This window comes from Rhinopithecus bieti, unplaced genomic scaffold (assembly GCF_001698545.2).
Source record: "Rhinopithecus bieti isolate Rb0 unplaced genomic scaffold, ASM169854v2 scaffold_19737, whole genome shotgun sequence".
NCBI lineage: Eukaryota > Metazoa > Chordata > Mammalia > Primates > Cercopithecidae > Rhinopithecus > Rhinopithecus bieti.
In genome coordinates this window covers 2,134,723-2,161,840 of record NW_016809683.1, presented here as the reverse complement: position 1 = coordinate 2,161,840, position 27,118 = coordinate 2,134,723, and the positions used below count along the sequence as shown (strand labels likewise).

The 27,118-nt window shown below is 52.0% G+C and overlaps 1 protein-coding gene across 2 annotated transcripts in view; it reads right to left on the bottom strand.

The window, feature by feature from the left end:
• The window catches only part of TOM1 (target of myb1 membrane trafficking protein), a 52,841-nt gene that overhangs the window by 15,415 nt on the left and 10,308 nt on the right, over nt 1-27,118 (bottom strand). For both annotated transcript variants that reach the window (XM_017890125.1, XM_017890126.1), the window contains exons 2-8: nt 15,595-15,679; nt 11,482-11,560; nt 10,340-10,489; nt 9,883-10,017; nt 9,599-9,745; nt 5,894-6,010; nt 3,167-3,300 (exon numbers count right to left, since the gene is read on the bottom strand). In XM_017890125.1, the coding sequence (XP_017745614.1) occupies nt 3,167-3,300; nt 5,894-6,010; nt 9,599-9,745; nt 9,883-10,017; nt 10,340-10,489; nt 11,482-11,560; nt 15,595-15,679 (847 nt within the window). The remainder of the gene's footprint in view (nt 1-3,166; nt 3,301-5,893; nt 6,011-9,598; nt 9,746-9,882; nt 10,018-10,339; nt 10,490-11,481; nt 11,561-15,594; nt 15,680-27,118) is intronic.

The following is a 27,118-nucleotide window of genomic DNA, read 5'->3' as shown; positions in this document are numbered from 1 at the left end:
GAAAAGACACCAGTTATGGAGACAGACTGAGACAGGCCGCTGCCGCATGGCCAGGAAGAGCTTTTCAAACTGTGGGTCTCAACATCAACACAGTGGGTTATGATCAGGGTGATGATACATCTGGTGTGCCCTGGACAGATCCAGTTCATGCCTGCTATCTCTGGATAACTAGCGGTGCTCCTCTTTCACTTGCAAAAGTGTCCCAATTTGGATGACCAATTATAAGGCAACCTTAGTCATGAGTAGCATGAAACAAACAGGAATAGGGACAGCAAAGAAAGCAAATAGAACAGCAAAGAAAACAGGAATGCACTGGGCATGGTGGCTCATGCCTGTAATCCCAGCACTGTGGGAGGCCAAGGTGGGCGGATCACCTGAGGTCGGGAGTTCAAGACCAGCCTGACCAACATGGAGAAACCCTGTCTCTACTAAAAATACAAAATTAGCTGGGCATGGTGGCACACGCCTGTAATCCCAGCTACTATGGAGGCTGAGGCAAGAGATTCGCTTGAACTTGGGAGGTGGAGGTTGCGGTGAGCCGAGATCGTGCCATTGCACTCCAGCCTGGGCAACAAGAGCAAAACTCCGTCTTAAAAAAAAAAAACCAGAAAATAGGAATGCATGGCACACAGTAAAGGTAAGGGCTGTTTCATGAAACTTGTTTCAATTACATATTTGTGTGTGTGTGTGTGTGTGTGTGTGTGTGTGTGTGTGGGTTAGTGGCTCTCTTCAGGGGTGTAAGAAAGATGCATGTATCTCTAACCTTGCTTTATGGAGCTACTTAGGGGTCGGTGAGGTAGATCGAGAAGACTTTAGTCTGGGGTCTGTTCGAGTTGTGGCCTTGTCACTTATCACATGACCCTGGGTAAATTATGTTCCTTCTGAACTATAGTCTCCTTGTCTAGTATCTGCAGGCACCTGCCTCCCAGAAGTGGTGAGGCCCAAATTAGGACACGGGTATAAGTGACTGTGAACTTGAAAGCACTGGCAGACATTAAGCCTAATGACTGTGGGTATCCGAGAGTACCAGCTGCTACCAGATGGGGCCCCTCAGCCGGGCGCGGTGGCTCAAGCCTGTAATCCTAGCACTTTGGGAGGCCGAGACGGGCGGATCACGAGGTCAGGAGATCAAGACCATCCTAGCTAACACGGTGAAACCCCGTCTCTACTAAAAAAAAAATACAAAAAACTAGCCGGGCGAGGTGGCGGGTGCCTGTAGTCCCAGCTACTCAGGAGGCTGAGGCAGGAGAATGGCGTAAACCCGGGAGGCAGAGCTTGCAGTGAGCTGAGATCCAGCCACTGCACTCCAGTCTGGGCGACAGAGCGAGACTCCGTCTCAAAAAACAAAAACAAAAACAAAACCAAAACCAGATGGGGCCCCTCAGTCACCTCACAGCCCAAACCCCAAAATGGCAGGGAAGAGGACTTTCATTCCACTGGGCCAATGAGCAGAAGAAGCTAGGCAGATGTGACCTGCAGGGCACCCCCTACTCTCCACTGATTTAGAATCAATCAGTGAGTGTCTTTTGATGGAGAATAACACAAAAAATGAACAAGGGGCTGGTGGAGGCTGGAATAACGTGTGTCATTTATTAGACACCCTGGACTGCTGAGTGCTTTATAAGCACTGTTTCATGGACTCTCAGTTATGCCACAAGCCTCATTTTATAGATACAGAGGAGGTGTGATGGGCACGCAGTTTCTGCAGACCCAGCAGTCCTTCTTCTCTTTCTTTTTCTTTTCTTTTTTTTTTTTTGAGACGGAGTCTTGCTCTGTCACCTAGGCTGGAGTGCAGTGGTGTGATCTTGGCTCACTGCAACCTCAGCCTCCTGGGTTCAAGCAATTCTCCTGCCTCAGCCTCCCAAGTAGCTGGGATTACAGGCGCCCGCCACCACCCCCCCGGCTAATGTTTTTGTATTTTTAGTAGGGATGGGGTTTCACCACGCTGGCCTGGCTGGTTGCAAACTCCTGACCTCAAGTGATCCTCCCGCCTCGGCCTCCCAGAGTGCTAGGATTACAGGTGTGAGCCACTGTGCCCAGCCCTTCTCCTTCTTTTGTAATAGCACCCAAGTGCTCTTTAGAGGAACTGCTCCTCCCCCATTTCACATCATCCCGGTGCGGCTGCCATCAAAGGGCCCTCTCCCCCACCCCAGCTGGTAGGCACAATGAAGCTAAGCCAATCCAACTCTCTCTTGGGGATGTGACTTTTGAACAGAATGATACAAGGTGGGCAGGCGGGTGTGGTGGCTGATGCCTGTAATACCAATGCTTTGGGAGGCCAAGGTGGGGAGAATTGCTTAAGGCCAAGAGTTGGAGACCAGCATGGGCAACACAGTGAGACCTCTGTCTCTGCAAAACAACAAAAAAAAAAGAAGAAAAAAAATTGAGCTGGGTGTGGTGGTGCATGCCTGTAGTCCCAGCTACCTGGGAGACTGAGGTGGGAAGACTGCTTGAGCCCAGAAGGTTGAGGCTGCAGTGAGCTGTGATCATGCCACTGCACTCCAGCCTGGGTGACGGAGCAAGATCATGCCTCAAAAAAAAAAAAAAAAAAAAAAGTGGGCAGATGTTTGTGAACAAGTGTTTGAGCTGATCCATTTATTGATGGCAGCACCCTGGGGACATGGTCCAGAAGTTTCTGCTCCTGAGACATTTGAGCTGCTCTGGGATCTGTCTTTCTTGCTGTGTTGGGAGATGTCAGTTTCACTTTTCTCTGGATTCTGAAAGTTACCCATTTAATAAAGATTATTATCCTAACAAATTCTTTTTCTGCCTAAGTTAGCCAGAAATGTTCTGTGTAGCTTGCAGCAGTGAAGTCACTTGTCTAAGGCCCCAGACCCAGGAAGTGGTGGAGTGAGCAAGGACACACCAGGCCGGTCTGGCTGCAGGGCCATGCTCTCAGCTGTGACCTGTGACCATCTCCCAGGGCTGGACTTGGGCACAGGCAGCAGGGCTAACCCTTGGGGGGGATGCAGGGTGGGTGTAAGGACGGGCCCTCAAAAACATCCTGGAAGAAGACAGCTGAGGGCACTCGCCGCTAGGAGCTGGCCTTGTGTTTGAGAGGAGGACGAGAGAAGGCTCAGATGGTATGAGACCAGGAGAACAAGGCAGAATGGAAGGGAGAGGGTTGGGGCAGTTGGCCAGAGGCCAGGGGAGGTGCTGGGGCTACCGTTCATGGCGCAGGAACACATTGTTGAGATTGTCATTGACGATGAGCAGCTCCTCTGTCAGCTGCTCATTGGCGATCTGAGGGATGAGCTCCAGGACCCGCTGCTGCATGGCTCGGCACGTGCGGTTGAGCTCCTGCCAGGAAAGGAAGTGAGGCAACCACAGTCACGTGACTCAGAGTGAGGCCATCTCTCATGCACCGGCCTCCAGCCCCTGCACAAGCCTTGGAGGAGGGAGAGGTGTCCAAACTGGACTTCAAGGTTCCACGGAACAGCTTTTTGATTAGGCACACATGAACCTGAACTTCACTTCCAAGTGTCAGATGCTAAAATTTAATCCACAGGAAACCATCAACATGTCCAACTGTGCTGCCAGTTTAACTTGGCTTTGTGCAGATTCCAGAATAAAGGTTGTGCCACCTTCTTTGCTTAGTCGGAAAAAACTGAGTCTGCAAAGGCTGAGGCTGAACAAACTGCAACTTCTGGAAGTATGCTGTGATTTTTGCAACCAAAGCATACAAAATGAATTAGATGACTGTGACCATTAGCCACAAACCTCGATTTCGAATTTTTCCCTCACTTTTCTCACTGGCTGATTTTTTTGTCTTTTTAAATAAACTTTTAACTTCGGAATAATTTCAGATTTTCAGAAGAGATGCAAAGATAGTACCACAAGTTCCCACATACCCTTGACCCCGGCTTCCCCTTAGTCTGGCATTTGTCAAAACTAAGACATTAAAACTGGTAAAATAATATTCACTAAACTGCAGACTTTATTCAGATTTCACTAGGTCCCTTGTTTGTTCTAGGATCCCACAATGTATTTAGTTATCACGTCACTGACTTTTAACCAGTAACCATCATATTTAAACTTACGAAAAAGAAAAATATTGGCCAGGCCCAGTGGCTTGTGCCTATAATCCCAGCACTTTGGGAGGCCGAGGCGGGTGGATCACCTGAGGTCAGGAGTTCAAGACCAGACTGGCCAACAAGGTGAAACCCTGTGCCTACTAATAATACAAAAATCAGCCAGGCGTGGTCATGTATGCCTGTATTCCAGCTGCTTAGGAGGCTGAGGCAGGAAAATAGCTTGACCAAGAGGCAGAGGCTACAGTGAGCCAAGATCGCACCACTGCACTCCAGCCTGGGTGACAGAGCGAGACTTCGTCTCAAAAAAAAAAGAAAAAAAACAAAACAAAACCATAAACATATGGGTTTTCATTTTTAAGATTGCTCAATTGTTTCTTTAGGTACCTGTCACCAGGTGAAGGTGCCTGGGTCAGGGCAGGTGCCTGGGTCCTGAGGTCCAGGGAGCTGCCCGGCATTGCCTAATGTGGCCTCACGCCAGCATGCCTTTCTCCTGGAGGCAACGCTGAGGCTAGGCACTGCCCAGTGTTGATTTTGGCTGTCATGTGGACCCTGTCCCCCGCCCCCTCCAAGGTCAGGCCTCTGGGATTTCCTCATTGCCCTTAGCACGGGGGCAGGGCGGGTGCCTTTCAACATCCTGTGGGCTCCCCTCCTGCTCTCATGACTAAGCACCGGGTGGCTTTGCTTCTGCTTCCCTGCTGGCTCCTCTCAAGAGCAGAAGAGCAGCACTTGGAGCCAGGTTCAAATCGCAGCTCTGCTATTTACCAGCCATATAACCCTTGACGTGTTATCTGATCTCCCTATGCCTGTTTCCTGACCTGGAAAATGGGGGTGGTGAGGATTACGTGAGTGATGTGAAACAAGTGTCTACATACAGCTCGGGGCACGGGAAGTGCCCAATGCATGGGAGCTGTCTCTGCGTCCACCTTGCTCAGCCTTCTGAGTCCCCAAACTGCTCACATCTCACGGCCTTGGCTTGGGGCGTACGAAGCTGCCTGCGCAGTCTTCTCTCTTCTGGAGCCCTTACTGGGTTTCCAGTTTGCATATTCATTCAACTCCCCACCCTGCACCACCAAGTGAGGACCCCTGCACAGTCAGCTCGGTCAGGCACACAGACACGGTGGCTAGGAAGACACAGCGCTGCCCTCAAGGAGTCTGAGGCCTGGTGGGTGAGCAGTAGAAACTCGAACAGTTACACAAAGCAACTCCTCTGTCCCCTCACGAATTCTGGTGACTCCTGGGCCTTGGGGATTCCTAGCTTGGTGCCTCTATGACTGACCTCCATGCGGAGGGTGCTTTTCGCCAAATACAGTGCCCCTTCTGCTCCAGTGACCCCCAATCTGGGCTGGAGCCGTGGGAATACCACGTGACACACGGGAGCAGGAACCACTAGCTCCACCTGCCTCGGCTCCCCAAGACCAGTGGCTGGCGCATCTCAAGGCTGGCACCACCCTCTCACACCTGCCTGCTGAGTCTCGGATTCTGAATGGTGGAAATCTCACCTTCCAGCTTTTTCTCAGGACCCCTTTACTCTGTACCAGGGACAAGCCTGGGTGTTTTTCATGCAATGCCTTATTTAACTCTCACATCAAACTTGTGCCATAAAGGTTATTGTTACAGCAATCTTACAGATGGGGAAACTGAGGCAAGGGGGGCTACTTTGTTCAAACCGGAAAGTGGTAGAGCTGCGATCTGATTCCAATCTGATGGCATCCAAAGTCCCTGGTAGTAACATGGCCCCAACTGTGACCAAGGAGTATGGAGTAAGCCATATGAAGACCATCATGAGGACTGGGGAAGAATGCATGTGGGCAACTGGGCGGGAGTCATCTGAGTCCCAGGGAGTGGTGCCATCTGCTCACCTGCAGCAGCTCCAGGTCTGCAGGCTCGGCCTGGGTGGGGACCAGCTCCGTCAGCATCTCCGACATTACCCTCACGTTCCCACTCACCATCTCCAGCTCACTGCGCAGCTTCCCAATCTGAAATACACGGTTGGTCATGATGAGAGAAGCCAGGGGTCTGGAGCCCATGTCACTCACAAGGACAGAACCCAGTACCACCAATCCTGGGTGCAGCACCAGGGAGCCGACCTCCTAGCAGCCTCTCTAGGCAGCCTCCCTCCTGGCTCCCAAAGTGACAGCCTTGCACTAGAGGCCTGCCCCACCCCTCCTACGACCCCTCACAGGGGCGCTACCAACCGTGACCATCTCCACACCGGGGAGCCTGGTGCAGGGAGAAGCTGAAAGGAAATGAGCTGAGGGGAAATGAGCCACCAAGTGTGGCTGGAAGACTCCAGCATCTGCTGGGTCTAACACGGCAGCTAACGAGGCCCTGGAGGGTGGCTCCCCACAAGGGGAGGAGGGAGGCTGCAGGCCCTCTCTCTCTCTCCCCCTAGAGGACTGGGATTCTGCCCTCTCTCCTCCTCAGAGGACTGGGATTCCGCCTTCTCTCCATCTCTTAGGAGGACTGGGCTTCTGCCCTATTTCTCCTCCTGAAGGACTGGGATTTTGTCTTGTTTCTGTCTGTTTTGGTGTCTCAGGCTCTTCTAAGGATAGTCCTTGCCGTGTCCCTCACCTTGAATATGAAACTCAGATTTAGCACTTGTTCCAAGGGATGTGGGCAGGTTTTCAATGGTCAAAGGGTTCCAAGGAGTTGGGCTTGGGGAAACATTTTCAATAAAGCTGTAGTCTCCTCAAGGAGGTTAGGTTGGGGAAGGCCATTGGATAAGGATCTTATGCTGTGGGACCTTGTAGTGTGTTTTATTTATTTTTTTTTTTTTTTTTTTTTTTAAGAGAGCGGAGTCTGGCTGTGTCGCCCACGAAACTGGAGTGCAGTGCCGCAGAGCTCGGCTCACTGCAAGCTCCGCGCCGGGTTCATGCATGCTCACCGCCTCAGGCCTCCGAGTAGCTGGGCAACTACAGGCGTCCGCACCACGCCTGGCAATTTTTTTTTTTATGATTTTTAGTACGAGACGTGGGTTCATCCAATGTTAGCTCAAGATTGGTCTCGATCTCCTTGATCCCTCTGTATGATCCGCACAAACCGCCTCGCCCTCCCCAAAGCCTCCCAAAGTGCTGGGATTACAGGCTTGAGCCACTGCGCCTGGCCGTAGTGTGTTTAATACCCCCATGCACACTGGGCATGCCCGGGAAAAGATCGATATGAAAACTTCCAAGATTTATTTGACTGAAGAACCTTTTTACGTTTTGGGAAATGCTGGTACATTCTAAATCATGTGGCTGAGTTATATTTGATTTCAGAGTGTCACTATATACACGCATGATTGTGATAGCAGCTACCATTTATAGATTACCTAGTAAGTGCCAAGCATTTAACATATATTGCTAACTTAATTTTTTGCCATAGGTAGACATCAATATCCCTGCTTTTACAGATGAAGAAATGGAATGTAGAGACAAGCAGTATATCCACTATGATTCACTGACACCTTCCAAAACCTGCAAAATGTTTGATCTATTTGGCTTACTTAATGAATACTCTTGGTATGAGTGAGTGGAAAAACTACGGATCACAAACCCCCTGCATCCAAATCAGACTTAATTACAAAGGGGTCTGGGAGTCACATCACTGCACACCTGATGTCTTAACATGTCCCAAGAGACAAAAGGGGACTCTTGAATTAAACAAAGATTAGTTTTGTTTAGCAAGCACCTTCTTGCATTAGGAGTAATTAGCGTCTTAATCCACACAGATGCTAGACTTCAAGCAACTGGTTAAAATCGTAACCGAGTGAGACAATTTTTTGGATCACAAGGTGCTTTTGCAATTTTTTACACACTTTTAACCCATTCAGAAAAAAAAAGTGCAGCTCGCTGTCAGCACTCATTTAATTTTACATAAACATGTTCTTTGAGGCTGAAGTAAACCTGACTATTTTCAACACGAAAATAAAACATAAAATCTGTTCTTGGAGTTATTTCTAAACAGAACTGGTCTCCAATCCTAATGTAACAGAAATGTATACGATGTTACATTAGGATTAGAGACAAGAGTATCCTGGGGGTAAAGAGGTAATGCGTTAATAATTTTGTCCAGTTAGCAACATTTTCTAGTAATATTTGTAACTCTGGGGGGTGATTTCATAACTTGCTAAGAGAAAACAAGTCACGGAAGTTTCTCTTCAAATAGGTTAGGGTTACAATGAGTTCAAATGATACATAAAGCGGGTCATGAGGATGCTTACTAGGAAAGTTAAGCTTCCCTTTTTTTCCCCATCATATATCCGTGTCTTCCTCACCAGCACACTCAGCAGCTCCTCCTTTAAGCTCCACTGATGTGATGGGTCTGATGTGTGTACAACACCTCTAATGTGGGTGCTCCCACAGTGTGCAGGACTCTGCCCCCACCCCAGCAGCCAAAAGTCTAGAATGACAAGCCCCCAGCTCTACGAGTTGGTCACAGCTGTAGAAGTCACTCAGCAGATACAGCAGCCATGGCACTCCACAAGCAGCTCATGGCCCAGTGGGCAAATTGCCCCACTTCAAGCCACAGAAGGAACAGAGATGCCCAGGCTGCCTCAGTCAGGGTGCCACCTGCTCTGAGGTGGGTAATCCTTCAAAGCTAGCCACAAGGCTGGGAGAATCTGCCCCCTAGAATCTCATACTAAGCCTCAAACCTTCTTGGCTGGGCCAGTGGTGGCTCATGCCTATAATCTTAGCACTTTAGGAGGCTGAGATGAGTAGATCACTTGAGCTCAGGAATTCGAGACTAGCCTGGCCAACATGGTGAAACTCCATCTCTACTAAAAATACAGAAAATTAGCTGGCCATGATGGTTCATGCCTGTAGTCCCACCTACTCAGGAGGCTGAGGCAGAATTGTTTGAACTTGGGAGGCAGAGGTTGCAGCGAGCCTAGATCGTGCCACTGAACTCCAGCCTGGGTGACAGAACAAGACTGTCTCAAAACAAACAAGAAAGTCTCAAACTTTCTTAAGACTTCATGGGAAGCAGCACGGTACAATGTTCATGTGTTTTTTATTTTTTGCACAGATGTTTTAAAACTTTTCAGGCAGAACCTCTGTTCAAATGAAGCCTTTTTTTTTTTTTAAAAACAGGTCTATGTTGTCCAGCCTGGTCCCGAACTCCTGGGCTCAAGCCATCCTCCTGCCTGAACCTTTGAGAACTGAGATCACAGACGTATGTGACTATGCCCAGCTCAAATGAAAGCTGTGAGTGCGTAAGAAACCACACAGGTGGAGCTGGCCTGGTTGAAGGGACCACCTACAGGACACCTCCTCTCCATGCTGTCAGAGGGCCCCGCAGAAAACACAGGTTGGAAAAATGCCAAGGTACAGGGCAGTGCCTGCCAGGAGTCAGACAGACGTGAGCTTGAATCCCAACTGTCTCCGATGACTGTGTGCTCTGGGCAAGTGAATGGACCTCTCTGAGCCTCACCGCTCAAACAGGAAGAATCACACATAGCCTGTGGGCTGCTGTGAGGAAGAAGGGGAGGCTCCGTGGACGGTAAATTCTGACAGGGGGCCCTCTCCCTGACGTGTGTGGCCCACCTGCCTGGACTTGACGGTTCTGACCCCAGGCTTGCGTACCTGCTCCGGGGTTGGTGCTATGGGTGTGTCACCGGAGAGCATGGGCGGGGTGGGCAGAGGGGCAGTGTGCTGGCCAGAGTCCTCTTGCTGGCTGGCGTCAGAGCCCACAGAATCCTGTCCTGATTGTGTCTCTGAGTTGAACACGGTCTAGTGGGAGGAAAACAAGATCAGTGAGGGGTCCTGGGAACGCCAAGAGCCCAGGAAGTCAGGGGCCAGCCTGGTGATGTCCCTGGGGATGAGTCCTGCCTCCCTTCCCTTGGTTCCCGGTGCGGCAATTCTCTCACCCTCTGGGGTGTGTGGATGGGAGACAGCATGTCCAGGTCAGTCATGGGGAACTCCAGGCCTTTCCTCCGCAGGTCCTCATAGATGGTGACCACACCTGTCAGATCGGGCGAGCTGCGGAACGCGTCAGCCCAGGACTGAGAGGGGACAAGGGGACACAGCCGGTAACCACAGCTCACCCGTGAGCCTTCCCACCTGGCTCCCAGAGAACAGACATTCCTTCCCTGATTTTTTCCTTTTTTTTTTTTTTTTTTAAACTACATCTGCCCTGCCCACTCCACAGCAAAGCACACAGTTGGCAAGCCTCCCTCCCCACAGAACATCCCACCAGCAGACAACCGAGACACCCCAAAATGAGAAGTGAAGCCTGAGACAAACACGATGGCCTCAAGCTCTCCACTGGGCAGGACGCTCCTGCGCTGACAGCTTTTCCTGGCCCTGCCCTGTCCTGGCACTCACCTGGATGAGGTTGAGCACCTTGTCATGCACGATGGTGGGTGGGTTGTTCTTGGGCAGGATTGTCCTCACCAGCACACTCTCCACGAAGTCCTGGCTGGCCACCAGCACGTGGAAGCGGTGCCCGCAGTTCTTGACACAGGTTTCTAAGACCTGGAGGGCCGAGAGGTGCTGTTAAGCACCTTGGTCAGAGGAGAGGCGGTGCCCAGGACCGCCACCCTTGTGGCTCCTCCTGTGTCCCAGAGGGGAGGTCCGGAAGAGGAGATGGGACTTCCTGGAGTGAGACCCTTGAATGTGGAGGACTGGGACAATGCCAGGACTGGGGGACTTGTTTGCTGGAGGGCACGGCCTAGCGTGGGCAGAGGTGTGGTGTGTGGGCTGGACTTCCCTCCCTGACTGGCGTCAGTGCACACAGAATCCCAATGCTGTCTCTGAGCTGAACACGGTCTAGACAGAAGGGGCTCTCCAAGAGGAAATCAAGAATCTGAGGTGTCAATTGACTGGTAAGCCTGTGGCCCAGGGAAAAGGCACTGAACTTCCCTCCCCACTCTCCACTTCCCACTGCAGGAATTGCCTTTGCTTTTCGCTTAAGCCAATTCACCTGGATATAAATGCTCCTTGTGGAGGAGGGTGGGACAGCGTTTATATCTTCCCCAGCCAAACCCATGCTGACAGCTAAGAGGCCCACGCGTGTCTGGCCGTCCTGAGATCTGGGCTGGTTCAGTGGTGTGGGCAAGACTGTTCTCAGCCACTGGTATTTATTTTACATTCATTTTCCAGAGCACCAAAGTGCTGGGCAGCACCCAACTCAGTCTGCCCGCCTCCCTGCCCCCACGGAGGCCTGGGTTTACTGAGCTTCAATGTCACCCGCAGGTCCTTTGGCCCAGGCTCTCCCTGCCAGTGGTTCTGGAGTGATGTAAGCATCTGTTCCCATGCTGGGGGATCGGGGAGAACCTTTCCAAATGGCTTCCTGCCATTCTGCATCCGCCTGCGGTGTAGACAGGACAGTGTGTTGCCCACAGACCTTTCCTTTCCAGCACTCAAATGAGGAGCTCAGGGGAGGCTGGGAGTCCTGCTGGGTCTGAGGGGAGGTGACTTTCAGTGGACTGCAGTCCTGCCACAGGACGGACAGATGGGGCACTCACTGTGAGAGCCAGCATCACCTCGTGGAAGTTCTTATTTCCCACGATTCTCTTCTTTACTGCTCGGAGGGCATCTTTGGGACTAAGAAGAAGGACAAGAAAAAGGGTGGGCTTAGGAATAGAGCCCTCTTACCCAACACCAGAGGCCCTGGAGAGTTGGAACAGCTCTTGTGGGCTCATCCTCCCTGTGCCCCACCTGTTTTGTGTAGCCAGTCAGGTTCTGATCATATCAGAATCTTCCTAGCCCACTGCTCAGCAGGGACTCACAACCTGTGGCCCCTGGACCTCCTGCAGCAGAGTCACTTTGAGAAAAGGTGAGAGTGTTTTGCTAAAAGTGCAGAACCTGGCCGGGCGCGGTGGCTCATGCCTATAATCCCAGGACTTTGGGAGGCTGAGGCAGGTGGATCACTTGAGGCCAGGAGTTCAAGACCAGCCTGACCAACATGGTGAAACACTGTCCCTACTAAAAATACAAAAATTAGCTGGGCGTGGTGGTATGAGCCTGTAATCCCAGCTACTTGGGAGGTTGAGGCGGGAGAATCGCTTGAACCCAGGAGGCAGAGGTTGCAGTGAGCCGAGATTGCGTCACTGTACTCCAGCCTGGGCGACAGAGTGAGAGCCGAGATCACACCACTGTACTCCAGCCTGGGCGACAGAGTGAGAGCCGAGATTACACCACTGTACTCCAGCCTGGGCGACAGAGTGAGACCCTGTCTCAAAAAAACAAAAGACATTAAAAAAAAAAAAAAAAAAGCAGAACCCCAGGTCCCCACACTATATACCACCTGAACCAAATTCTCAGGAAGTGGGGCCCCTGAATCTGAATGCTCTCATGCTCCCCAGGGGTTTCTTATGCATGCTCAAGTTTAAGAACAAATAACCTGGAGGCATAGTGTTTTCATTACAAAAACAGAGATGGGGTCTTGCTATGTTGCCCAGGCTGGTCTCGAACTCCTGGGCTCAAATGATCCACCCACCTCAGCCTCCCAATGTGTTGTGATTACAGGCATGAGTCCCTGAGCCCAGCCAGCATAGTGTTCTGATGCCCTGTCCTGGCCAGCTGCTCTATCTGCCCATTTATCCTTCCACTCAGGTCTTTTTTTTTTTTTTTTTCTTCTGAGACAAGAGTCTCACTCCGTTGCCCAGGCTGGAGTGCAGTGGCGCAATCACAGCTCACTGCAGCCCGGAACTCCTGGGCTCAAGTGATCCTCTTGCCTCAGCCTCCCAAAATGCTGAGACTACCAGTGTGAGCCACCATGTCTGGCCCATACAAGTCTTATTAAGCACCAATATGTGCGTGGCACCATGCTAGGTGCTGGGGAGACAGTGGTAAACGAGACCATATGGCCCTGCCTCCTCCCCACCTTGCGGGGAGACCCAAAGAAGAGCAGGGAATAAGCTGGTCCTGGAAAAAGAGCAAAGGTGAGGATGGGGGTGGTCAGCTCTGAGTTGGGCCTAGAAAGATGGGAAGGACCAGCCGTGGGGAGTGAGGGCAGAGCAGTTTGGGTCAAGGTCAGAGCCTGGACCAACGTCTTGGGTGCAGAGGAGCTTGCTGCCTTGGAGGAACTAAGAGGAGGCCACATGAGTGTGGGGGAGGTCGGGGAGGGCTGAAGAAGCCTAGGGGTCACGGTGGTGGGAGGCCCCTGGAAGCTGGGCTGCCAGTCTGCTCTCCCTGTCCCCTCCGTGATTCCCACCACCCTCCACCCTCGGCCCTACACAGGTATACTCAATGCTGCACTGACTGCTCTTGTCTAAAAGCCTTTGTGGGCCCCCACTTGCACCCTGAAGGCTCCTGACCTCCACATCCATGAGGTGAAGTCTCAGCTAAAATCCACCCCATCCACGACACTTTCCCAGGTCCTCCAGTCTCCCTGGCCTGTTCCGCCCTGCCACACTGAACTGGGGGCCTGCCCTGCGTAGAGAAGAAGCCTGCTACAGGGCAGGGATGGTGTTCTCTTTGGACACCTTCCCTTCCTAGAGCCCAGCACGCTGCTGAAGCATAAGTAACATTTCCCAGCCTAGCCAGTGGCCACTGGGGCCCATCCTGCTGTCTGCCTGGCTGGCAGTGCTGACCCCATCCAGGACTAAGGCAGGAGAGCCTGGAACGCTGGCACTGGTTCTCAGCAGGAGAGAAGGCAGAGGCAAGGCTTCCTAGGGACGGAGGCTGCCTAGGGACTGGAGCTGTGGAGACGGTCAGGCCTGGGGTGGAAGGGACATGGTGGGGAAAGGGATGGTGGCCCACCAAGGGGGGTCCTGGCCCAGAAGCCTGAGAGCAGTTTCCAATCCTTGCCTCCCTGGGCAGCCCCTCACCCGTCCCTGGCTCCTGGTCTTGGCCTGACCACTGACCCATGGGCTACTTCAGTGCTTTATAGGGACTTGTTTCCACCTCTTCTAGGGTGGCCTAGAGACAAGGGAATCAGAATCGTTCCCTGGCGTGTTCTGCCATGTGCCACTGACCTGGGGGCCCGCCCTGGGAGAGAAGAAGCCTCCTAGAGCACAGGGACAGCATCCTTGTTGGACGCCTTCCCTCCCTAGAGGGAAACACTGGGAATCAGAAGGTCTGGCCTTGCCGCTGCTGTGGGCCCATGATGTCCAGTACTCTGCTAGGAGCATGTATGACAAGGAGGCCACAACCCAACGGGGGAGACACTTTAGTAATGAGGCTAAGTTTAGGTGCCATGCTTGGTGAGGTCAAGTCACGCCTGCCTTTGATCACTGCTGGGTCCCTAGTGCCTCCTGTGATGCCTGGAATGCACAAGGTGCTCAAATAAACAGCAACGCACCTGAACGACGCTGAGCCCATTCCTCCCATGTTTACAAGGGACATGGGGACTTGCTGTCCCCAAGGATACTGCAGTGACTTGCAGCTGCAACGCCCATGAAGCTGCCAGGCCTGTCTAGAAGCTTGGTGAAGTTTTCTGCCTCCTGCTTTCTTTCTCCTGACCTCTGCCCACCACTCCTTCCCTCACCCTCACTCTCATGAGTCCTTGGTAAGACCAGGGAGCCAGGCTGAGGAAGACACCAGCAGGTTCCTGGCAGCCAATGCCCTCTCCTGACTGGGCCTTGACTGTGTGACTCAGATGCCCATAGCCTCCTTCCAGCTCAGAGCTGAGCATTCCCTGCCCTTCACCTGCGTCCGGCCTGCCCCTCACCACACAAAGCCCTCCTGGGCTGAGGAACCCTGCACTGGCCACGGGACAGCTGGATGATCCCAGTGAGAACTGGAGAGGGAAAGGAGGGTCCACACCGATTTCTCAGGATGGAGGCCTCGCCTGGCAGCACTTCCTGCTGCCCATGGCCCCCACACCTCTCCCCATCCTTTGCTGGGTTTTCCTGAGAGGACAGGGACCCTCGCATCCCCTTTCTGTTCCCTCCAGGGACTCGGGGTTATTGCTGGAAGGATCCAACAGAGCACCTTTGAGGACAAAGACCTAGAGAGAGAGGTAAAGTGACTTCCGAAGTTCACATGTCAGGTCAGTGACAACAAGTCAGCCATCGGAGGCCAAGACCCCAATCCCTCCCCCACACCACGTGCCTTGGCAGGGCTCCTTGGCACTGAGCAAGAGGATACCATGACCCCAACACCAGAAATGCCTGGCAAATGCCAGTGCTGTTCAGGCTCACGGTTCAGCTTCACTTTCCCTGCCATCCTTGTGATCTCCCCTACACTCAAAGCTGGTTTCAAATCTTAAGGAAATGGAAGTCTGTTTTTGCTCGCAGAAAAGCCGGAGTCTCTCTAGCGCATACTCCCGCCTGCGGAATGCAGATGGCGCTTGGGGTCAACTCCTGATTGTAAGAGTCTCCAGCTTGCCTCGTCCTAGGGAGACACTGCACACAAGGCTGGGCTTCCAGATCCGTGTGGAATCTGCAATGCCACTAAGAGAGGCGGGGTGGGGAGGCAGCCCTCGGGGGCCAGCTGTACTGCTGTGAATGCCTACCTTGGATGGCGCTCAGGTACTAGGGGCTCAGATGGCCTCTGCAGCCAAGTGGGGTGGGTCAGACTTGGTGGCTATGGCAGCAATGGGGCTGGGGCTCCCTGGCAGGGTGCAGGTGTGTGCTGTGTGGTGGATGGCCGTCTCTGCCTGTGCCCCACAACCTCTCCTTGGGGGTCCTTACCCTTCCTCCGTCTCGTTGATGATGTCACAGATCTCCATGTTGAGGGCCCAGTCCTCGCTCTGCAGGGAGCCATCTGTGGCTTTCTCTGAGAAGAAACCATGAGTCATAAAGGAATGTGGGGGTCCCGAATGGGTAAACCCAAACCGTGGGTGGGAGGGGAGCGGGGTGCAGGGCCAGATGAGATGGGGAGGAGGAAGATGACAGATGCTTCCTGGGCACAGAGCCTGGCCCTGTGTGAGACTGCTCTACACACATCATCCCATCCTCACTAGATTTTTGTAGCCACTGAGGCTGGGAGTACCTCTGTCCTTCAACAGATGAGGAAACCATGGCTCTGAGTGTACCAAAGGGATGCGCCAGAGGGGAATCTAGGTGGGCCTCCGTGTGCTTGTTCCTGACATGATATAATATGGTGACAATGCTTTGCTTCATTTCTGTAGATAAGACGTTCTCCCTTGACTTTAGAATTATCTTTTGAGCTGGGCGTGGTGGCCCATGCCTGTAATCCCAGCACTTTGGGAGGCTGAAGTAGGTGGATCACCTGAGGTAAGGATTTGAGACCAGCCTGACCAACATGGTGAAGCCCCGTCTTTACTAACTACAAAAAATTAGCCGGGAATGGTGGCACATGCCTGTAATTCTAGCTACTTGGGAGGCTGAGGCAGGAGAATCATTTGAACCCAGGAGGCGGAGGCTGCAATGAGCCAAGATTGAGCCATCGCACTCCAGCCTAGGCAACAAGAGCGAAACTCCATCTCCAAAACAAACAAACAAAAAAAAGAATTATTTTTTGAGTTGGTAACCATTCACAGGATACAAAATCTAAAAGTTCTCAAGTGGTATACAATGTAGCTAGGTAAATCTATCTCTGCCCCTGCCCCAGCACCCTCTTCCTAGAGGCATCCCCTGTAACCAGTTTCCTCTAGAATCTCACAGAGACCTTCTTTACCTAGGAAGCAAAGGCTCCATTCCTAATAGGTCACCCTGCCCTCCTCCACCCTTCTGAGGCACCCACAGAAGGGACCGATGCCAAGCCACCCGGCAGAACTGCCCCAAAGACAGGTGATGATTCATGCAAGGTATCAGCATGGTATGGGCCCAAAATAAACACTCAGCAAGTGGTGGCAGTTCTTTTTTAAAAAAGTTGAGGCGAAGGCCGGGCGCGGTGGCTCAAGCCTGTAATCCCAGCACTTTGGGAGGCCGAGATGGGCGGATCACGAGGTCAGGAGATCGAGACCATCCTGGCGAACATGGTGAAACCTCGTCTCTACTAAAAAATACAAAAAAACAAGCCGGGCGAGGTGGCGGGCGACTGTAGTCCCAGCTACTCGGGAGGCTGAGGCGGGAGAATGGCGTAAACCCGGGAGGCGGAGCTTGCAGTGAGCTGAGATCCGGCCACTGCACTCCAGCCTGGGCGACAGAGCGAGACTCCCGTCTTAAAAAAAAAAAAAAAAAAGTTGAGGCGAAAGTCATATAAAATAAAACTAACCATTTTTCCCGTGTATAATTCAGTGGCATTTGGTACATTTGTAATACTAAATACAACCACCACCACCTCTATTCAGTTCCAGAAAATTTTCACTTTGTGGCAGTTCCGAGGGTAAGATTTCCAGGCCAGGAGTCGGCTGCAGGGTTCTGGAAGCCCATCAGGGCCATGGCCTGGACCACTGGCTGCAGGTACGCATGGTGGCAAGTACCGGCCTGGAAGCCTTTTGTAAACTCTAGTGCGGGAGGCACCAATTGGTATGACATGAATGATGAACTTGGGAACTGGCAATGCCAGCACCTTTGTAAACAGTCTTCAGGAAAGGGAGGTGCCGCATGGCTTGTTTTTTGTTCTCTGCGCCTTCCTAGATGCCATCTTCACGCAGACCAGTTCAACCACGTGCACACAGGAAATGTGCCGTTTCTTGCAGGTAACGTTCTATTATGCACATCACTCTAGCTGGTATGTATTGTGACTACATGGAGGACTGTGTGATGAGACAGGCCTTGCTCAGCATTTTAAGGGTGAGACCCTGTTCTGACGCAGGGACTACCCAAGGCTCTCTCCCCGGCAAAAGTCACACGCGGAGTACTCATCCACCTGCTGTCCTCTGCAGCCATCCTGCCGGCCTTGGCACACCTGCTGGCTGGCGGGCCTGGCACTTGGGCACAGTGCTGCTGGCTGTCTATTATCTATCAGGAGTGTGTGCCTGAGTAGGCATGTAGAACTTGTTATTCCACGTGATGTCATGCTGTCCTGCAAGGGAGGCTCTCTCCTCACGGCTGTGCCCCAGCTCAGACAGGGTGGGTGACTCCTCGCTTGCTACACAGCTATTTGTAAGCCAGGCCGGTTACAGGCACTGGGAGACCATGGTGGACACGGTGGGTATGGTCCCTGCCTTAGGGTGCTCAAAAGAAGCTACAGTCCATGCCAAACCCAGTCTGCCGGAGGACAGAGGAGGGCAGTGGTACTGGACAGGGCCCTCTTCTAGCCAGGCTGGCTCGACCAACTCTAAAACTGGGGCTCTGAGACCTTGGTTTTGCAACTGGCCCAACTTCAGTTCCACCCTTAGGTCCTGAGCCAGAAGGATGCCAGGGTGGCCCAGGACATATGCCAGGCGGCTGAGACAGAGGGCGGTTGCTTTACCCCCAGATCAGGCCTGGAGGAGGGGATGAGGAAGGCTCCTCTGACAGGGCTGAAAGACAGAGTCGTCCATCCTGCGAAGGTTTACTGAGCGTGGCTTCTTTATACCACACCCCTGCCCTTGGGGGTTCCACACTTAAAGAGCCACATGGGAAGAACAGAGCGGGCTGAACAAGTGTCCCTCTGAGCAGAGGGCCATGTCCTGCTTAGGAGGGTTTGGGGGCAGGGGTTAGTCATGTCAGCGTTAACCTACAGAACCTGCTCCTCTGCCACAGGCCACATCTCAGCGAGCCCCAGTCACATGGGCCAGAGGATTAGTGTCATCTCCCTTCCCGCCCACATCTAAAGGCCACGAAGTCCTGCCAAGTCAGCTCCCAAATCTCTGTCCATCACACCATCCCCTTCTCACCACCCCTCTGCCACTGTCCCTGCCCCAGCCCGGCCACCATCCGCCCACTAGACCACCGCCTCAGCTTCTTCCTTCCTCCTGCCTCCCTCCTCCCACCCATTCTCCACGCTGCCCAGAGGGAACTTTCTGAAACCTGAAAATGACAGTGTCCTTCCTGCCCAAATCCTTCCGCGTCTCCCTAGTCTTTGGCCTGGCCTGCGTGCCCTTCCACAATAATATTTTAACTTTCCAAGTTATATGCCATAGAATATCAAGCAGCATTAGCTGTTCACATGAAGAATGAGATTCAATTTTCACACGCTGTAAGGTGTGCATTATTGCCCTCATCTCATGAGGAAACTGAAGCACAGAGAGGTCACCAACTTGCAAAGGGCACACAGAGTAAGGGCGGGGCGGCCGCTGAGGCTGTGGCGCAGGTGCCTGAGGTGTCTGTGCCATCCGCATCTCTCGGCGGGGGCGGGGAGCTCTGCTTTCCCAGAAGTGTCCTTCCCGACCACGCAGGCAGTTGGCCCTCTCCTCCCTGAGCTCCCCTGGCAGGCCTCTCAGTGGTCGCCTCCATCAGATCCCCTTCTGTCCCTAGTACCCCCTGAAAACGATGGGCACCTCTCATCTCCTGGAGGAGAGAACATCAGGGTTTCAGGAGAGGCTGTGGTTGTTTTGGAAAGGCAAGCAAGTGGCTTTTAAAGGGAAGTGGGGACATTGATAAATAAGAGAAATCCCATACCCAGGAATGAGGTGGGTGCAGAAGGACCGCGCCCACCCCCGGCCCCGCCCTGGTGCATGAGTCTGATGTGACCCAAGCAGCGCAGGCAAGCTCCTTAGCCCTGAGTGGTAGCAGGCAGCAGTGAACAGAGCCAATCAGAAGATGGAGGTTTTCTGTGGGGTGGGAGGGGACATGTGGCCTAAAAGAGAAAGGGGAGAGAAAGAGGAGGAGGAGTAGACAAAATTGGGACAAGGCTGATCTGTGCTCAGTACAGCTGTTGGGAGGCTGTGGGACACATCCGCCCAGACCATCACTTGCCAACCCCTTCTAGGTTCCTTCAGGTTCCTCCAGGTCCAGGTGTGGACGACAGAACTGGTGAGAATCATGGATTTCCTTCAGATGCCCACAGGGTAGGCATATTCCATCAGGGCAGAATTTTAAACCCACAGGAACCTGGCAATATTTGCTTTGTTTTTGTTCTTAACCACAGAAGTAATTCAGCTTGCTATTTTAAGAAGGGGGAATAAAAATACTGACAGTGGTTACCAGTTACCAAGAGAATGACAACGGATTCCCCGACCTCGGAGCTGTTGCCAGTAAACTTCAAGGGCCTCTGGGTAGCAGCCGTGCTCTTGTCTTCCAGCTCCTGTCAGAGCCAGGGCCTGCAATCCTCTACCTTTCATCAGGCGGCTTTGCGGTTGTCTATGGCTGGCAAGTCTGTGGCTTCGGATCACTGGGCACCTGTGCATCTGTACAGCAGTCTGTCCTCTCCCTGTTGGGTCTGGTGCAGATACCACCTCCCTGGAGGGCTCCAGATAATCTGCCTGGCACGATGGCAAGATCCACCTGCCCCTCATGGAGATGAGGATGGAGTGGGACGAGTTTGGCCTGACCTAACTCAGAGACCACGGGCAAAGAACCAGCCCCTCTGAGTCTATTTTTGCGCTCGTAAAATCAGGATAAGACTGCCTGCCTCACAGGATGTTGTGACCTTGCAGCCAGACAATGTCAGTATGACATCAGGAAAGGCTAGCAATGAGTAACTGAGCTACAATGACTATGATTTGGGCCGAGAGAAAGAATGAGCTCACAGACTCCTGGGGGAGAGAGAGAGAGGTGGAAACAAAGAAATCGCCCAACAGACCAAAGACACGCCACACCACGGGCAGCATCAGAGATGGGGGCCATGATATGGTATCACCCCTTTCTTTCTTTCTTCTTTTTGGGAGACAGTCTTGTTCTGTCACCCAGGTTGGAGAACAGCGGCACAATCTTGGCTCACTGCAACCTCTGCCTTCTGGGTTTAAGTGATTCTCCTGCCCCAGCCTCCCGAGTAGCTGGATTACAGGTACCTGCCAACACAGCTGGCTAAGTTTTGTATTTTTAGTAGAGATGGGGTTTCACCATGCTGGCCATGCTGGTCTCGAACTCCTGACCTCAAGTGATCTGCCCGCCTTGGCCTTCCAAAGTGCTGGGATTACAGGTGTGAGCCACCGCCCACTGTGTCTGGCCAGTATCACCCCTTTCCACGCCAGCCTTCTGGGAAGCAGCCTGGAGCCCTCTTGCTCCCACCCTGCACATTCCAACAGTCTCATGATCACTGAGACAGCTCTGGCTCAGGCTGCCACCTCCCCAGGCCTGGACTGTCACCTCCACACTCTACTCAAACATAACTCCAAGCACGACTTCCTTTGTTTAAACATTGTCCATCATCCCCACTGCCTGACGATCGAAAGCCTGAACTCTCCAGGGACTGGTGTCAGACACAGTCAGCTGTACCCCCTCCCTCTATGTGGCTTGTCCTCTCACGCCTCTGAGCTCCTGTCTGCAATGCCACTCCTCATTCAGTCAGGCTCATCCCGTTCACATGCTCATCTGGCACTCAGCATGCACCAGGCATGGGACTTAATAAGCACGTCACACCCTCAGTTACCCATCACCACAACCTTTAAGACAGAGGATGAACTGAGGGGCATGGAAAAGTCAGCAATTTGCCTGTAGTCACACAGTTTGTGAGACGCAGAGCAGATTCAAAGCCAGAGAAGTGTGGTTCTCAAGTCCATATTCGTAACTACTATGCTATGTGCTTCTCAGACATTCTCCACACTTGTCTTCCAGGCTACAGGGAGGCGTCAGTGAGAAAATCCAGCAAGGTCCTGCCTCAGCGATGGTTTGCAGTCCAGTGGGAGGCCACGACTGACAATTCCAAAAGGTCAAGTTTCCATGGCAGGAAAGACCAGGTGCTGAGACAGTGCCAGGTGTGCTGATGAAGAGGAAGCATGAGTCAGCTGAACTCCTGAACTTCCCTCATTTTTTTTTTTTTTTTGAGACCATGTCTTGCTCTGTCGCCCAGGCTGGAGTGCAGTACATGATCTCGGCTCACTGCAACCTCTGCCTCCTGGGTTCAAGCAATTTTCTGCCTCGGTCCCCCAAGTAGCTGGGATTACAGGTGCCTGCCTAAGTTTTTTGTATTTTTAGTAGAGACGAGGTTTCACCACCTTGGCCAGGCTGGTCTTGAACTCCTGACCTCGTGATCCACCCGCCTTGGCCTCCCAAAGTGCTGGAATTACAGGCGTGAGCCACCGCGCCCGGCCAAACGCCCCTCATCTTCTAATCCCCACCCAGGGTTGGCTCCTCAGTGGTGCCTCCTTCTGGGCAGACCATGACAATATCATCATGGAGAACAATGACAAACAGCATCATTCAGTGAACAAGTGTCAGCCTGTGCGGGATGCTCGGGGGCCCACCTTTTGTGGCACCTCCCTACACCCCTGACTGTCGTGGGGTCAGCCAATGTGCAGAGATGTGTGACTTGCTCGATGCAAAGCCAGGCCTGCGTGCTCCAAACTCGTGTGCCCTTCACTCTGCTCTGTCCCCGTGAAGATTGCCTCTGCCTGCCTGGGGCAGACACTTTTGGGGCTCACCTTCTGGTGGGACAGAGCAGAGGGGGGCATTACATACTTCTGGAATGACGGACTGAGGCTCCAGACTGCCCAGGTGCTCAGTTTGAAGCTGACCGCCCCTGCCTACCCCACCTTCCCAGAACAATATTTACTGTATTTCACTGATTAGCCACCAGGCTAACGACAGAACAAGAAAGAGCCTGCGTATTTTGAGACATCGTGGAGCTGTCAAACCCACTCTGAAACTGCAGACCTTCAGGCTTCTTGCTAGATAAACAAAGTGCGTTGTTGTGGTGGTTTCATACTCTGCTGGATGGGTTTCCTGTTACCTGCAGCTCAGAGGATTCATGATTAATCTTCCTCTTTAAGGAGTGAGGCCCAGCTGCCCTGGCCTTCCCATGGGACTGCTCCGCAGTGGACAACTATGGCACAGACCTGAAGGCACCGGGCTCCACTGAAGCCCTCGGGAGCCGGCACTGAGACCTGGCCTAGCCCTTCCTCCCACTCCTTCTCATCACCAGCTCAGCTGACCACCTGCACCTGCCCCATCACCCTCCCCAGGCTTCTGTGCTTCTGAACATGCTGCCCTTCTTCCAGGAAGAAATGTACTCCTCCTCACCACCTCAACTCATGCTCCTAAGCCCAGACCAAAGGTCAGGTCTCCTGGTGGAGTCTGCCTTGACACCCCCTCAGGGCCTATTCCTTCCAGCCAGCGGCCAATAGCATTTTCCACAGACCACAACTCTAAGCACTGCTTAGTGGAGTGATTAAAGTAACTCTGTTGGGTGACAGAGATGTAGATGTGTTTCTACATCTCTCTTTCCCAGGAGTCTGTGAGCTCTTTAAGGGTGGAGGTTATAGCTCACGAATGGTCCAATTGTCTACCCCAGAGGAATCTGGCCCATGATAAACCTGCAGTACCTGTTTGCTGAATGACGGAATGAAGTATGAGGCCATATTCACCAGCACAGTAAACCTTTATAACAATGTAAATGAAATAAAATACCTCCACACTTTGGCACTCATTGATCCTTTAGAAACTATTGTGTGGAAATCCTAATCTTTCTTCCAACTTGCAGTCCTTTGAATACCTTTTTTTTTTTTTTTTTGGCGGTGTCTCATTCTGTTGCCCAGGTTGGAGTGCAGTGGCACCATCTTGGCTCACTGCAACCTCTGCCTCCTGGGTTCAAGCGATCCTCCTGCCTCAGCCTCCCAAGTAGCTGGGACTACAGGCATGCACCACCATGCCCAGCTAATTTTTGTATTTTTAGTAGAGACAGGGTTTCACCACATTGGCCAGGATGGTCTCGATCTCTTGATCCGCCCGCCTTGGCCTCTCAAAGTGCTGGGATTACAGGCATGAGCCACCGTGCCCCTTTGAATACTTTTTTTTTTTTTTGAGACAGAGTCTTGCTCTATCGCCCACGCTGGAGTGCAGTGGCTTGATCTTGGCTCACTGCAAGCTCTGCCTCCCGGGTTCACACCATTCTCCTGCCTCAGCCTCCTGAGTAGCTGGGACTACAGGCACCTGCTACCACACCCGGCTAATTTTTTTTTTTGTATTTTTTAGTAGAGACGGGGTTTCACCATGTTGGCTAGGATGGTCTCGATCTCCTGACCTTGTGATCCATCCGCCTCAGCCTCCCAAAGTGCTGGGATTACAGGCGTGAGCCACCGCGCCCCTTTGAATAGTTTTAAAATGTACCGCATCCCTCCTTAATCTGTCCTCCAACCTAACATCCTCAGGACCTGTGACCACTCTACTCTGGTAATGATCTCCAGAGCCTTCACTATTCTGACCGACCCCTCTGGATATAGGCCAGCTGTGCTGTCCATCTGGAAATGCAGTGTGGGAACCCACACGCACACTTATCTGTCCTTGTTAGATACTGTATTTCTATTACTGCATCCAGTGACTATGTGAAATTTTTATTAACCCCACCATATGGAGCTGACTCCAATAGTTGTGAAAGATGATCCCCCTGGACCGACAGCATTTAGCTTTTCTAGACACTCTTGCAGCTAGAAGTGGCCGTGGGACTTATGGCCACTGAGACGGAAGCGGATGTCTCTTGCGTGGCTCCTGGGGAAAGTTTTGCTTTCTTGGTAACAGAGACACAGACAGTTGGTACCTTCACCTGTGCTTCCTACCATGAGAATGCAAGCACGAGGATGAAACCAATGTGGTCAAGAAGGTTAGGCAAAAATACAGAAGGAGTCATTACTGAACGAATTCATTCCAGATGGACACAGATGTTTTCACTCAAAGGGAAACCCAGCACGTCTCTTTTAGTTCTTTTTTTTGTTTGTTTTTTTGAGATGGAGTCTCCGTCGCCCAGGATGGAGTGCTGTGGTGCGATCTCGGGTCACTGCAACCTCTGCCTCACCGGTTCAAGCGATTCTCCTGCCTCAGCCTCCAGAGTAGCTGGGATTACAGACACTCACCATCACGTCCAGCTAATTTTTGTATTTTTAGTAAAGATGGGGTTTCACCATGTTGGCCAGGCTGGTCTCAAACTCCTGACCTCAGGCGATCTATCTGCCTCGGCCTCCTAAAGTGCTGGGATTACAGGCGTGAGCCACCGCGCCTGGCCTCTCTCAGTTCCAAGGGAGAATCAGTGAGATGGAAGAGTTGGGAGGATGGGATGCAGACACAGACAAATCCTGCCCAGACTCAAGCACCTACGAGCTGTGTGACCCTGGGTGACTCCTCCTCGGCCTCTCTGTGCCTCAGTTCCTCCTCCACAGAATAAAGATGACCAAAGCACTCACCTTCCAGGGATGTGTGAGGACAGTATACATTTCAAGCACCAAAATAAACGCTATCCTCTACAAACATATCAACCACAACATGATTGAGAATTTCAAGCACTCCCATAAGAGATTTTTAAATCGCCAATATGCAGAAGCCATTTTTTTTTTCAGCCAGAAACTTGTCTTGAAAACTATTTTCCAAAGGAATAACTCTTTCCAGACCCAGCGTGGAAAGTTCCATCCACCTCCTAATTTGCTGAGCCGCCCTTCCTCAAAACTCTGGCTGCCTCTCCCGTGTTATTTTTTTTTAACCACAAACCACAGGAGAAACCCTAAAATACCTTACAGAGGGTATTGCTTCGGCAACCTACAATCTTTAAGTCGAGGTAACTAACTATAGTACCTAACAAAAGGAAATGTCAGTGAGATAAAGAAAGGTTTTCTAAAACTTCCCAGGTAAGAAGTGAGGCTGTGAAGGCAGAGGCTTGAAGTGGCTGGCTGAAGTATAGATGGCAATTGTTTTCACTCCCCACTTGCGAGCGTAAAAGGTGTTGCTGACAATCTGGATGGTCAGGGGTGGAGTGGGGTTTGTATTAGTCAGGGTTCTCCAGAAAAAAGGAACTAGGCCAGGCGTGGTGGCTCATGCCTGTAATCCCAGCACTTTGGGAGGCCAAAGCAGGTGGATCACGAGGTCAGGAGTTCAAGACCAGCCTGGCCAACACGGTGAAACCCCGTCTCTACAAAAAATATAACAATTAGTCAGGTGTGGTGGCACATGCCTGTACTTCCAGCTACTCGGGAGGCTGAGGCAGGAGAATTGCTTGAACCTGGGAGGTGCAGGTTGCAGTGAGCCAACACTGCCCCATTGCACTCTAGCCTGGGAATAGAGTGAGACTCCGTCTCAAATAAATAAATAAGAGAAAACGAACTAACAGAAAGAAAAAGAGACAGACAGACAGACACACACACACACACACACACACACACACGAGAAAGAGAGAGCGAGCGAGCACTTAAGGAACTGGCTTATGCAGTTGTGAAGGCTTTTAGCAAGTTGAAAATCTGTAGGGTGAGCTGACAGGCTGGAGATCCAGGGAACAGACACTGTCCGAGTGCAAGGGCAAGGGGAGTCTGCTGGCCAAATTTCCTTTTGTTCTGGGGAGGTCAGTCTTTTTCTATTCAGACCTTCAACTGATTGGACGAAGCCCGCCCATGTTATGGAGGGCAATACGCTTTATGTGAGTCTAGTGATTTAGGTGTTAATCTCATCTAAGACATACGTTCACAGAAACAGCTAAAATAATGTTTGACCAAATATTTGTCTCCCCTGGCCTAGCCAAGTTGACACATAAAGTTAACCACTACAGGGTTTATACTGCACCAACACAAACAAGTTCAAACAGCAGACCCCTCTGTCTGTCCCTAAATTCTCTGTCTGTCTCAGCCCCTGCGGTCTGGCTGGTTCTCCTCCTCCCTTCTCCCCTGGCTCCGTCCTTCCCTTCTCTACCTGCCCCGGCAGGAGCGAGGCCTAGTTCCTCTCCTCAGGTCTTGCACCGTGCTTTTCCACTGCACGTTGCAGTGCTCGATCAGCTTCTAAGTTGCCCATGTCCCTTGAGGTGGAGACCTGGGGGACACAGCCAGGAAGGGGTGGAGCTGGCACCTGAACCCAGCTCTTCTGATGCAGAGACTAAGCTGTGACCCCATTTCAGGCTGCTTACGTCCCAGCGATTAAAATGCGCTACCTGGGATCATGCCAGGTGGGCTCATGGGCAAACTTAAAGACATTTTTAGAGGGACGTATTTACTTTAATGCAGGATAGGAAAAAAACACGAACATCAAACCCATGATTTCACGGATATAATTACATAGGATGAGGTCAAATTTTAACAGATAAGCTAATGAAAAGAAAACCCTATGAAAATAATAATGAAGGTGGTGTGGGGGTAGACACAAATCATAAAGGAGCTACATGAAAGACAGAAGTTTGGAGGGCACCGGCCTAGATCAAGATCTCCTTAGTAAGGGAGTAAAGAGTTAACCTGTCCTGAATCCCCCTGCTTCTCACGGGGTGATGGCCTCAAGCTAATTAGGAGACACTGAGGGTTTGGGTTTTTTTTTTTTTTTT